This window comes from Typopeltis vanoorti, chromosome 1 (genome assembly GCF_054136105.1).
Source record: "Typopeltis vanoorti isolate ZY-2024b chromosome 1, IOZ_Tvanoo_1.0, whole genome shotgun sequence".
NCBI lineage: Eukaryota > Metazoa > Arthropoda > Arachnida > Uropygi > Thelyphonidae > Typopeltis > Typopeltis vanoorti.
The window spans coordinates 154,704,739-154,718,800 of NC_143549.1; the positions used below are offsets into that span (position 1 = coordinate 154,704,739).

The 14,062-nt window shown below is 35.3% G+C and overlaps 1 protein-coding gene across 3 annotated transcripts in view; it reads left to right on the plus strand.

The window, feature by feature from the left end:
* The window catches only part of LOC150110558 (pseudouridylate synthase 1 homolog), a 173,493-nt gene extending 165,143 nt beyond the window's left edge, over positions 1-8,350 (plus strand). For all 3 annotated transcript variants that reach the window (XM_090394778.1, XM_090394787.1, XM_090394768.1), the window contains one exon: positions 8,194-8,350. In XM_090394778.1, coding sequence (XP_090250904.1) covers positions 8,194-8,271 — 78 coding nt within the window. In that variant the 3' untranslated portion in view covers positions 8,272-8,350. The remainder of the gene's footprint in view (positions 1-8,193) is intronic.
* The last annotated feature ends 5,712 nt before the right edge of the window (positions 8,351-14,062 follow it).

The window sequence follows — 14,062 nt, forward strand, 5'->3', positions numbered from 1 at the left end:
ATTTCAGCTACTTAGGCACAATTTTTACTGAAGATGGTAAATTAAATATGGAAATAGACAACAGAATCAACAAAGCTGGTATGGTAAGCAGTCAATTGAATAAATTCATATGGAATAAGAGAGAAATTAGTCGGAACACTAAATTAGCTGTATATAAGACAGTGTTCAAACCAGTTTTAACTTATGGATCTGAGAGCTGGGTCAGAAGTAAAACACTTGACCAAAGCTAGAGACTGCAGATATGAGAGTCCTGAGAAAGATTAGAGGCATGAACAGATGGCATCAATGGCAATATCATATTAAAAACAAGGATATTAGGAAAGAACTTGACATTGTCAGCATCCAGGAATGCATTAGCAGAGCTAACCTCAGGTGGTATGGTCACTTAAACAGAATGGGTGAGGAAAGATTAGCAAAACAAGTGTTCTCTGCAAGGTTGGCAGGAAAACGACCCAGAGGAAGACCAAGTTATAGGTGGATTGATACGGTACAAAGTGCCTTAGACGATAGAAATATAAGATCTGATAATGTTGGAGTCTTGACAAGTAACAGACTGATTTGGAGGAAAATTATAGATAGGAAGTTAGTAATGATGTAAATTTTTCATATAGTACTATCATATCCTGTACACCCCTTGAGGGTACATGTCAGGAATTTGATGATGACGATGATAGTCCCAAAACAGACCCTGGGGCATGCCACTAGTGACTTTCCTCTTCTGGGTTATCACTTTCCCATACACAACCGTTTGATACCTCTCAGACATCCAATGTCCAATCTTACACACTAATCTACTATCCAATCCCATCTGTTCCAATTTAACTACTAGTTTGTCATATGGTAATCTATCGAAAAACTTTGTAAAATCTAAATATACTACTGTATATGTATCCCCCTTGTCCAGTGTATTTGTCATCTTGTTATAATAAGCAAGGAGATTGCTAATACATGAACTTCTTTTAGCAAACCCATACTGTCCATTAAAGAGAATTCTACTGCTGCTGTCCACACAGTTCTGAATCCTTGTCCTCGCTAGATTTTCCAACACCTTGACCACAACTCCAGACAAACAGGTTGGCCTATAATTCGAAGGAGGTGCAACAGAACCTTATCACCTCCTTTATGAAGCAGAACAATTTTGCATTCTTTCCATTCTAAGACTTGCATTAAAAATGTATGTTAAAGCTGCTGTAACTCCCTGAAACATTCATTCAAGACATACAGTGTGATATATCATCAAGTGCCATGGCCTTGTTGACATCAAGTTTACTCATTTCCTCATATACCTCCTACTCGCTCACCATCAGTGGTTCTTCCTCCATTCCCACTGCTCTCAAGTTCTGCATTTTATTACAATCCCAAGGATTTAATACTTGAATGAACTCTCATTTAACACCTGTACTATATCCTCAGTTTTTATCATTCTCCCATTATCACTGACCAACATCAACACCAAGTGATCATTTCATGGTCACCTTCACGAACTGGAGGATGATGTGACACTTTATTCAGAACAATATCTTCTGATGAGATAATCAAATTCAAGACCCTCAACCCACATGTGGCCTCTGTTATGTACTGCTTAAGGTAGTTTTCCCTTAAAAACTCAAGAAATTCATTCTCTTTGGTTCCTGATGTTGTCTCTTCATTTCCCATCTATATTACCATAACTGAAATCTCCCATAATGATCACCTTTTCTTATTAGCCAGGCCAATTTGTCTAGACATTTCCTTCTCACTGCCTTCTACATTACAACGTCTATAGCAACACCTACTAAACATTTCATCCTATCAACATCCACTTCACACCATGCTGCTTCAAAACCATTGTCAGTATTTAGATTAAGATATGCAAGAATACTTGTGAAGCAAAGAAAAATTGTTAAAACAAAACTTGAGGAGTAGCAAACTGGTTTTTAGGCAAACAGTAGTTGTCAAGACCCTGTTTTTACTATGTGAAAAACAGTCGAGAAATTACGAGAGCATAATAAGGATTTGTATTCAGGTTTTGCAGATTTGATAAGGCATATGATAAGATGCCAAGAAAAAAGTTATTCCAAATACTGCAATTATATGCATCTTGAAGTGTTAGTAGATGGCAAGTTGAAGTTTGGGTGCCATGTAGCAAGGATTGCAAATACAACTCAAAAGATAATTGCAATGCTGAAATGAACTTTGACATGTAAAGATAAGAAAGTCATTTTGCCTGTTTACAAGGCCTTGATAAGACCTCACTTGGACTATTGTGCATAAGTCTGGTCTCCTGGTTTCTGATGCAGTGAAAAGAGTGCAAAGAGAGTGTTAAAAATGATATCAGGATTTTGGTATACTGATTATGAAGACAATGAGAATTTGTAGACTGTAAACACTAGCAAACAGGAGAAAGAGGGGTGATAAGATTGAGACTTGCAAACTTCTGAAAGGGTCATACAGGATTTCAGTTGATGGAATTTTTCAGTTTATGGAGGGTTGGGAAAGGACAGGAGGGCATCCTTGGAAGCTGAGAATGAATGCCACTAAGAAAGGAGAGAGGACTAGAGTTTACTCTCATATGGTGGTGCATGATTGGAATGGATTGCCATTGGATGTTGTGTGTATGCAAGCAGTGTGAATGAATTCAAGAATAAGTATGTGGCCTCCCTCAATGAGTCCCTGAATCCCTGGAAGTCTCTTTAATAATAATAGTAATAATGTGGCGTAACCAGGACATCATATAGAACACTCTATAGCCTATACTTAAGTTTTAAGTCAGCTTTCAGAATTGCATGCTGTCTCTCTTATTCTTATCTCTTCTATCTTATCTCTTATCTCTCTTATCACCGAGTAATTCAACAAGTAATTTACTCTAGTTAATGCCATTATAACAAATACTTGATCACTACAACATGCTGAAATATAGTTCTCTGACCTATAGACACAATGTTATTCCCTATAGACACAATGTTATTCTAAAGGAAATTTATTATCACAGACTATTCCTGTGGTCCCTACAAGTTTGCTATTGAGAGTTCACTATATATGATTATATTGTGAATTAAAGTAGCATTGACTGCTGCATCAGCTATGATGACATGTTTACATATCAGTAAATACATGGATACAAACTATCCAGTGAAATTAAAATAAAATGAATACGAAGTATCAGTTATTTAATATATTTCATTCACATGTCCTTTTAGGTGAATAAATAATTTCAGAATCAGAAATATTCAACTTAGCTCTTTACTTTTTTGTAGATGTTATGCTTCTAAACTCTTAAGTAAATTGAATAACGCTATAACAAATATGGCATAAAAAGACAAAGACTGTGAGAATAGGGAGGGATGTTTAAAACATCAGCTGCATCCTGAATGGAGAACCTATAAAGCAAATAAAACATTTAGATGCAATTTTATTGAAATTGGCAAATTAAATATAGAAACAAGTTGATAAGGTGGGAAATCAAGTGAATAGATTTAAATCAAAGAAGAGAGAGAGGCAGAAATTAGTCAGAACACTAAACCTAGCTATATACAAGACAGTGTTGAAACCAACTTTAACTTAATGGATCTTATCAGAGCTTGGCTTGAAATATAGCAATAGATTGACTAGTAACCACAGATATGAGAATTCTGGGAAAAAGTTTAATGGCAGAATCATATTAAAAATAAAGATATGAGAAAGAAACGTGACATTGCTAGCATTCAAGAATATGTGAACGTAACTAATCTAATATGGTATAGCCCCCAATAAGCTTGCTATATCAAGAACTGACTGAATCAACACAGCCAAAACTGAATGGAATTTTTCCACTTTGCTATGACTCCTTCTAACCCAAATGTCTGAATGCGTCATTATCCATAGAACATGACAGTCTTAATAAATGTTCCACCCATTCCAAACTCAACATTCAGTGGCACCAGAGAGCTGTCAGAAAAATCTTTCATGTTTTTTATTTCTAACACAGCTCTCTGATCCATAAGTTAAAATTAGTTTAGATACTATCTTGTATGAAATTAATTGTCGTTTAACTAATTGCTCTCTTATTCTGTACACATTTATTCGGTTGATTTCTTACCATACCAATTCTGTTGCCTATTTCCATATTTAATTTGCCATCTTCGCTGAAAATTATGCCTAAATAGCTGAAATATTTTACTTGTTCTATAGGTTCTCCATAATTGTTTCATATATATATATATATATATATATATATATATATATATATGAAACTATCTATATATATATTTCATATATATATAGATAGTTTCAGTTTTCCTGCCTATTTTCATAGTATTTGTCTTTTTATTTCTGATTTTCATAGCACATTTATTACACTGGGTATTCAATTTAGTGAGGGAATCCTACAAACTTGTACCAGATTTATTTAGGAGTACAGCATCTCCATAAAGTAAGAAGTGTGAGGTTAATATCTTCAATTTTAATGTCAGGCTTAATTACTAGTGAAGGATATAGATGGTTATTTACCATCCATATCCTTCACAATATGATGGATATAGATGGTGAATAACAGTGGAGGTAATGTGCACTCTTATCTCACACTTGGTTTGTCTTAAAGTGAAAATCTGATTCTGACAATCGTTGTTTGGTCTGAACCCACCTTGTTCTTCTCCAAGTTTCCCCTTCCACAATTTTAGTTAGCCTTTTGTAATATGCTTACATAAATCTTATCAGGAACACTCATATAGGAAATTCCTCTGTAATTCTAAAATTGTTTCATTTCCCTTTTTATACATAGGTATGATGGAGAGCTCTACTTCAATTATTTGGAATTTGACCCTCTGATCAGACCTTTTGGATTATGCAATGTAGCCACTGTAAAACTTTTATATCTCTATATTTGAACATTTCTTGTCAGGAATATCTACTCCAACTGCCCTTCCACATGTCAGGTTTTTGATCGCTTTTTCTACTTCAAATAATGATATACTCTTGAGTGCTTAAAATTCGTCTTAAATGTTTTCTGCCACTGTGCGCTCACTGCTTGTTTCATTTAGCAACCTTTCCAAAGTAACCCCAGATATATCTGGAATATCTTTAACTTCAACTTTCATATCATCATTGATTCCTTTTCAGTATCTTTCCTCCATTTCTAAGGTTTTTCAATAGCCTCCAGAATATTTTGTCACCTTCCTGATATTTATTTTTGATGTTCTCACCAAAGTCTTCCCATGATGTTTAATTAGCTCGTTTTACACATTGCTTCAGTTTTTATATTTTTCTCTGCATTTTTTCAGGGCACATGCTAACTGACTTTCCAGGAACTTTCAGTATGCTTTCTTTTTCTTGACTTCCTCTTTAACTTCCTGAGTTCACCATGAAGTTCTGATCTTTTATCCTTGCAAACAATCTCACCATATACCTCTCGCTGAATCAATCAATGTTTTCTTAAGTCTGTCAGTGAATCTTCATGGTTTGGTTCTTGTTTTTTAAGCTATTTCATTTTATAAAAAACAATATTTGTATATTTGAGTTTTACTACAGTTCATGTCTGAAGCTGCTCAACTTTGAGAAATAAATGAAACACTTTATCCAGACATTTATATTTTCTACTTTTTCATGAAACCCAACTTTCATTCACAAAAGACTGTAAACCTGTAGTACATTAGCACTATTAAATAACCTGGAAATTATGTCTTTGAGACCAAATTTTGAAATTCTACAACCATTCTGTCATCTTACACTTCTTCAATAAACCATTCAGTTTATTGAGGAAGTGTAAGACCACCAGCAAGCTGGTGGTCTCACACTTCTTCTTTCTCATCCATCAGATGATGGGTTGAATCCCCTATGAAATCTGTGCCATCTGCCCCTGTCCTTGGCCATTTCTGTTATCTCTCTGAAGTTCAATAATTGTGACCTTTCCTTCAACGACCATGGCTATGTTCTTTTTTGGTCTGCCTCTTGATCGTCTTTCTCCAGTGATTCTATTCAAGACTGTATTTGGTCATCTCTGAGAGGACATTCTATGGAGGTATCCAAACCATCTTAGTTGCTAGTTAAGAATTATAGCTATGATATCTTCTCTATAGTTTAATTCATGTTTGACTTGGTCATTTCTTTTGTGTTGTGACTCGTGATTCTTATTTATTTTTCTTAAGCATTTCATTTTGAATGCTCTGATTTTCTGTATTTCTTTCTGATTGAGTGTTTGTCTCATCTCCATATGTTGTTGTAGGTATAATAATGGTTTTATAGAGTTTTAGTTTGAGGCTTTTTGAAATGCTGTTGTTTTTCCATATTTTGTTTAATTTATTCATATTAGACCATCCTTTTTTAAGTCAGTTAAGTCTGTATTTTACTGTTTCTGTGTTGTTGAGGTTGAGAGTAATAAGACTGCCAAGATATGTAAATTGCTTTATTTGTTCAAGTATATCATTTTCTAAGTTTATTGAAATATTTTCCTCATCTCTTCCTATTTTCATTATTTTAGTTTTACTTAAATTGATTTTCGTTCCTAAAGTTTTGCACTCTTCATTTAAAGTTTTTATTGTCTTTGGCTGTAAAAATGGCTATAGAAGATGTTGAAAATGTTGATTATATATTTAATTCATAGACAAAGTGTCACCTGTAGAAATGAATGAAAAATCTTAGACATGTAATATTTGGCTGATGTGAGTTATGGTTATAAAAATTGTTGATTATAAATGCTAATTCTAATGTTTAGTCCCTACATTTTGTGTTTGACATTGTTCTTACTTACTGTACATGAACAGAATTTTTCCTCTCTTCTTACTTAAGATTATGTGTAGTGTTATCCATTGATAAGAGTAAAGTAAGTTGACCAGAGAACTTATGGGAATACCTCTCCAAGGCATTCACAAGTAGGCTCTCTGTAAGCTCCATAAGCTCTTTAGTCAATTTACTTTACAAAACTTTCATAGTTTCTACATTTGGCTTTGAAATAATGCTTGATCTAATATCCACTTGATTTACATAATTTTGCATTGCCGAACTGAAGCCTTTTAACTCTTTATTTTAATAATTACTTTTATGCACCGACTGAGAATTCACTTGTGAAAAATACATTTCAAGTTCGTTAGTACTGAATGAGAGATTTTGCTCTCTTAAGGTTTCTCCTTTAAGGGAGCAATTCGAGTCTCTGAGGGGTTGGTGTTTTCAGTGATGGCCTTTATTGGGGTTGTGTCAGTGTATGCTTTCCCTTGGGATATGAGTGATTCTGCTCAGGTGAACCTGTCACTGAGTGGAACCACCGCTGAATTGGACGAGCCTTTGATCACTCATATGGAGTGGTCTGAGGATCGCCTAAATTTTACAGAGGCCTTTCTTTACTGATACAGTGCCTGGTCTCTGAAGAGAACCAACCAGTTCTAAACAGCTGTCAGGTCAGTAAAACCTTATCAAAATGGACTAATAAAAGGCAAATATATAGATGTCTTCTAAGTAGTCTGTGCTAAGGCAACTTGTGAATGCTGGGGAGTGTTTTTCATAAACTCTCTGGTCAATTTACTTTACGAAACTTTCATAGTTTTTACATTTGGCTTCGAAATAATGCTGGATCTAATGTTGAAAGCACATTCAGCCTATGGAGTCCCCTTAAAGTTCTGGGTTTGGTTTCTAGAGCAAAAGGATTTTCTTGCTGCTCTGTTAAAGCCTTAAAGTTAGGATGCATAATTTATGCAGACAATATATTATATACCATGTCCACCTATCCTTTTTAAGGATAAACAAATATAGAGAAGGTAGCAATGTGGTAGTTACTAGTTTCTAGTCTCAACACAAAAGTGCTAGTAACAAAAATGCAACTTAGTCATTTTATGTTATGTTATGTGAATGCAAACACATTCATGCATGAAGCAAAATGGAATCATGAGTATTCTTCTCAAAGATACTACTAGTTCTTGAACAGTGACTGTAATGTGTTGCCCATTTTGCTGAAAATCTAACGAAGTTTTCATAACTTACTTTCCGTCATTGAAAATATAAATTTTTAAATTGTTTTTAAGTATATAAGTATATATCCTAATTAAAGTAGAACCATACTAGAAATGATTCAAACTAATTAAATATGGCTTTGAATGTTTTTGTTAATATTTTATGTAATGGCTATGAGTAACTTGTTCTGAAGATGTTTAATTTCTTTGTACATGTATTTCATGTCATGAATTGCCATGTTATATTAATAACATACTCAAGAACTGTAAGATGAACTTTTTTTGTATTTTTAAATAGAAAACTACTTCAGAAGAAGAAGCAGAAAATGATGAAATACATAAAGAAGAAAATACAGATTTTATATGTAATAAGTGATATTAGAGGTATCTATTGTTCATGAACGTTCTGATATTTATTAAAAGCAACAATAACAACAAAAAAAAAAAAATAATAATCTTAACTTATCTGTCTGAATAACAATTAGGAGTTAGAACATTCATGGACTAAAAGACAGAAAAACTGATTATATGCTATGGAACACATATCAGCCCTGGCATCTTCCTTCAGATGTAAAAACAGGAAACTCAATTGATGAAAATGATTTCTAGTTAATTGAAAATTATGGAAAGCTGTTCTGTTTTGTTGTTTTGCTGAAAGTCCTCAGTAATAACATATTTAAACTCTCAGTTTTTTTTTTCTCTCTCTCTCTCTCCATTTTTAATGTTATTAAGTTAAACTTGGAACATATTCTTTGGCACTTTGCTGTGCATTGAAAGTTTCATGAATAGATTGCATTTATGTTTATATTTTAAACCTACTCAAAAAGTTATAGATGATAAATACTTTAATTAGCTGGATTCCTCATTTTGCATCTGAAATATCTAGATTGAATTGTGGATGAGGAAAATATAGACATAAGCAATTTATTATATTTTCAGTGATAGCAAGTAAGTTATGAAGACTTTGTAAGATCTCCAGGAACTAGTAGCATTGCAAAACATTAGAGATACCTACCTAACAGTATATCAGTCCTCCTCTAGCATGAATAACAGTCTCTCTTCGAAACTCTCCGAGGCATTGGCTCCACCAGATGCCAGAGGTAATGAGACTGCAGGAGTGACAGAGTGAAATTGTCAGAATGCAAGATTTGATGAAACAGTTATTAAAAATGAAATAAATGAGAAATATGTGGAGTTGATATTAGACTTATAGTGAAAAACTAATGAAAGTGTACAGAAGAATAGAATGAAAGAAAAAAATGGTAGAAGAGGTGATGAGTGATTCCAGGATAGCAGTGTATGGAGATTCCATCGTTAGAGGATTAGTTAATGAGGGAATCCATAAGGTCTGCTATTCAGGAGGGAGAATGAGTAGGATGATTCAGGTTGTTGGACATGAGGAAGAGACTAGCAAGAGAATTAGTGGTGATTGTGGGGGACAAGCAATCTAAGTGGACATAAGGAGCATGTGAAGGCAAATATCAGGAGGTTATTGGAAAGAGTGAAAGATAACAGTGTAGTGGGAAAGGTTGTCAGTGTGTCGCTGAGGTATGTGAGAACGAGAGCCAAAATCATGAATGGTATTGAGGAGAAGGGGCTACAGTTTGTGGATGTATGGCATGTGTTTGAGGAAAGAATTGAATTATACAGATGTGATCGGTTGCATTTGAATGGCTTTGGAGTGAGTGAACTGGAGAAAGTTTTGCTAGATGGAAATACTGTGTGTGATGCATGCAAGAGATCGGAAGTAAGAGATGAAGTGAAAAATCAGGAGGGTGGTATTGAAGGGAGAGAAGTGCTTGGCAGTAGAAGCAGTAGTAGTGTGAGAGAGATGAAGAGAGAATGGGAATGCAAGAGGAACAGACGGCACAAACTTTGTTTGCTAACACTTGGATAAAGGATAAAATCCAATATATAATTAGTAGCATAGCCAAGTGAAAAAACTTCCATAAACTTGTCTCTAATCCGGAGAATTTTAACTGATAAAACCTCAATAAAGGTCGAAACTGGTCTGGGTAGTGGCCCTTCCCTTAATGCATAGCATTATACATGTCTGCAAGGAGATGTGTTTTGCATTATGGGACAGGCAAGTGATGAGAACTTATACCACCTTTAACACGAGTTGTCTCAGTCCTGAAAGTGCTTCAGGCACAAACTTTGTTTGCTAACACTTGGATAAAGGATAAAATCCAGTATATAATTAGTACAATAGGAACAGGAAAATGAGGGTGGCAGGGGAAGCCTGGGTAGACATGGAGACATGGCATAGGGAGAGTGGATGTTGAAAGTGGCAGTGAATGCGTGTGTGTATATGAAGATGGAGTATATTGCGATGTGGGTGGGAGAAGTTGAGACTGAGTGGATATACATGGTAAGTGGTGATAAAAGTTGATTGGGCAAGGCCAGGTGTAGTAGTGGGGAAATCACAAGTGGCTTAAATAGGACTGGTTATAGACCTGAAAATGAACTACTGCATTTCTTTACAAATACTAGAAGTATCAGAAATAAGGGAGATGAAATGGTTTCACTGGTTAAGTTTATTCGTCCCAAAATCATTGGAATAAGTGAAATATGGTTGAATGAAGATGATAATCTAATGAAAATAGAAGTGGAAGGATACAGTATTTTTTGGGATAGAAAGGACAAGAAGGGAGGGTAATTATGTCCACATAAGGTAGATATGAAAGTGGGGAAATAGTGGCAATGGTTATGAGGCAGTAAGGTGTAATGCAGAGGTTTATAGGAAGACATATTTATTTGGATGTTGCTATAGGCCAGGGAATTTGGAGGGTGGTGATAAAAAAAACACATATAACCAACTTGGATTAGTGAACAAAGGAAGGGTGATTTTAATTATGGCAATGTAGATTGGAATTAAGAGATAGCATTTGGGAATATGGAAAATGAATTTCTTGAGTTATTGAGAGATAACTCTCTCAAGCAGCATGTAAAGGAGTTTGTCAAGCAGCATGTAAAGGAGGGCACGTGAGGATTGAGAATTTTAGATCTGATCATTTCATCAAAAGATGTAATTGTGAGTGTGGGTTTCACACTTTCCTCCAATTGGTGAGAGTGATCATGAAGTGATCACCTGGATTGTAGCTAGCCATATGTAGACTTCTCTGAGGAAAGGATATATGTGGAATTATAAGGCTAGTGATTATGACAAGCTTAGGAGACAGCTTAAAGCTATAGTATGGAATGAGGAGTTGAGCAGTAAGGAAATAAATGCTGCTTGGGAACTGACAAAGAAATATATAACAGCATCAATGTATGAATGTATTCCAAAGGCTGAATAAGATAGGATGGATATATATATTTTGAATACAAGTTTTGGATATAACCCACAGGATCTCCTAGGAAAAAACCAACATGCTCCACCATAGTAAATTCAAAAAAGAAAGACTATTTTTAGAATCTGCAGCAGCACTCAGAAATCAACCAAATTTAAATAAATACAGTTGCATAAAACTTCCCAAAATTTGGGAAACATTAATTATCAGATCCCACCTTACATCCTAGGCCATCTACAAACTCCCATAGAGGGTGTACCACTTAGATAGGACTTTAGAGTCACCCACGTGTTTAACTTAGTATTGTGTTGTATTTCAGTGTGTGTTACGTTACTTTTTTTGTAATCCCTGAAGATGTCTTAGTAACTGAGACGAAATATTGAAAGCATTAAAATCAGTTTTAATCCTTTCTGAGTGCTGTATATATTCCATTAAGCTTCCAACATGATTATCTGGTAAGATCCCAAGAGAGTGGATAATAAAAAGAAAATAGTTCCATTGCACAAAAAGAGGCACTAAGATAAGAGGGTGTCACTATGATCAACCGGCAGATTTTAAATTTGGTTAATTTCTGAGTGCTGCCAGACAGTATGCAGGAATGGTGGCCAAAGTATTAGAGGAGGGTGAAATGGTGGATAAGAATAAGGTACTGCATGGCAGAACAGTAGGTGTTTTGAAGGGTAGGTCATGCCTCAGTAATTTGCTCAGTTGGATAATCTTTTGAAATGGCTTCACAGTGATACTGCTAGACTTTGTAAAGGCATTTGACAAGCTACATGGAACTCTGTTACATAAACTCTTGCTGTTTTGCAGATTGTTGCAAAAGAGCAACAGTTAATAAAGATGATGGAGAGATCTTGCAGGGTGATTATATGGGCAAGAAAAAATGCTTGGTCAGTTTAATGTGGTGGATTTTGAGATTATGCATTTTGGGATGAAAAGATTATAGCTATGTATTACACTGATGATACTGCTAAACTAAGAAATTAATTATTTGAGAAAAATTAGAGATTTGGGATTTATTGGTGGACTCTGGGTTATAGTTCAGAGGGTAAAAAGTGGCTAATTGGCTCATACATTACCTGTTTATTGAACAGCATACTGAAAAGCGTAGGTTTTATTGTCCTATCTGGACTATTGTGCACAGATCTCATCATGGATTTCTTTGGAATGATCAAGATGTGAGAGGATCCAGAGATTGAGTAACCACAATGTTGGAAGATCTGTGAAATGATCCTTCATGAGAATAGGTTGAAGATTTGTGGGCTGGAAAAATTGGTCATTAGGCAGAAATGGGGAAAAAGTGATAGAGACATAAGTTACTGAACAAATTTGTATAGGATTGATGCAGAGGAATTTTTCAGTATGCCTAATGGGAAGCAAATGGGATCATCTCTGGGACAAGAGTTCACTAGTAAGGACATGAGGACTAGATTTTTTATTATTATTATTTTTTTTTTCCCTGAGTGGAGTGAGTTGCCATTGGTCATGAATGGGCCTCCTGTGATGAGTCTGTGCGCTCTGTGGAGATATTCATATAATAATAATAAAATTGTAAATTCTAAACTACTAGGCAAACCTCTTAACTAATAAATCACTGTGAATATGGATTTTGTCTTTTCAGCAGCATCTGCAGTCTTGTTTTTGTTGATTCTAATGTAACTGAGGATCCATCAAATTGGATTTGGGAGCCTATCAAATCTTCATTTTATAGTTTGCTGCAGGCTGTACCTAAGAAAACACATGGCTTGTAAAGAGCTCAGAGAATCTGTATAAATCATACATCTGTGTTATCACTTTTCTTTTATGTATTGAGCTGTAAGCTGCATGTTATGCAGTTCAGTTATCACATTCAGATATGATCTGACCAGAGACAATTTGGCCAAGAAATAGATTGATTAGATTGTATGTGCAGGCAAATAAGTGAAACTGCCAGTGCAGTGTTGCAAAGTATAGGATTCTGAAATTTGGGATGCAAAGTATACACTTGATGGAGAAATTTTAGAGGAGATTGAGGAGACAGGAGATCTGGAAGTGGTGGTGGACAGTTATCTGAAGTTCGGAGGTCATCTTGCATTATGGCATTGATGTGGTGGACATTAACATGCAGAAATAGATTATGGTTCCATTGTATAAGGCCTTGATCAGGCCTCATATAGGTTATTGTGCATAGGGAGATTTAATCACCTGGTTTTCATGGTGATGAGGATATATTAGAAATGGTCCACAGAAGATTGACAAAGTGGTAATTAATCTTTGGAATGTATGGGTATGAAGATAGATTAATGTAAATGCAGTTTGCAAAGCCTCGTGAATAGGAGGAGGAAGAAGAGAGGAGATATGATTAAGACATTTAAGTTGGTAAGGGGTTGTTATCAGGTTAAAGTGGAAGAAATTTTTTCATAGAATAGAAGAGAGAGAGGGTTGAACAAGGGACCCCTTCCTGGAAACTATCTAGCCTATCCATAAATAACTGTTACATCTTGAACAGCACATAAACCTTTAATCTATCAGTAAATCATTTACAGCTTTCAGCACATAAAAACCACATGTATAATGTGCATATAGCAGCATTCAATGTTTGAAATGTTCCCCTTTTGCTTTCATACCAAAGTGTGTGAGGTGCACACAACATCCAATGGAAACGCTGCGACTGCTCAATCCATATCCACCTTCAGGCTGGCGATGCTGTGGTGTTATTCCTTGCAGACTACTCTCTCAAACTCCAACCACAATTTGAAATCCGACAAATTCAGATCGGGACTACCCCATGAGAAATACATTCCAACCAGATGGCCAATCAGATGGTAATATATATGGTCAGGCACATTCACCTCCAACCACTGTTGTGTGGCCTTCTCCTTGTGTGCAGGG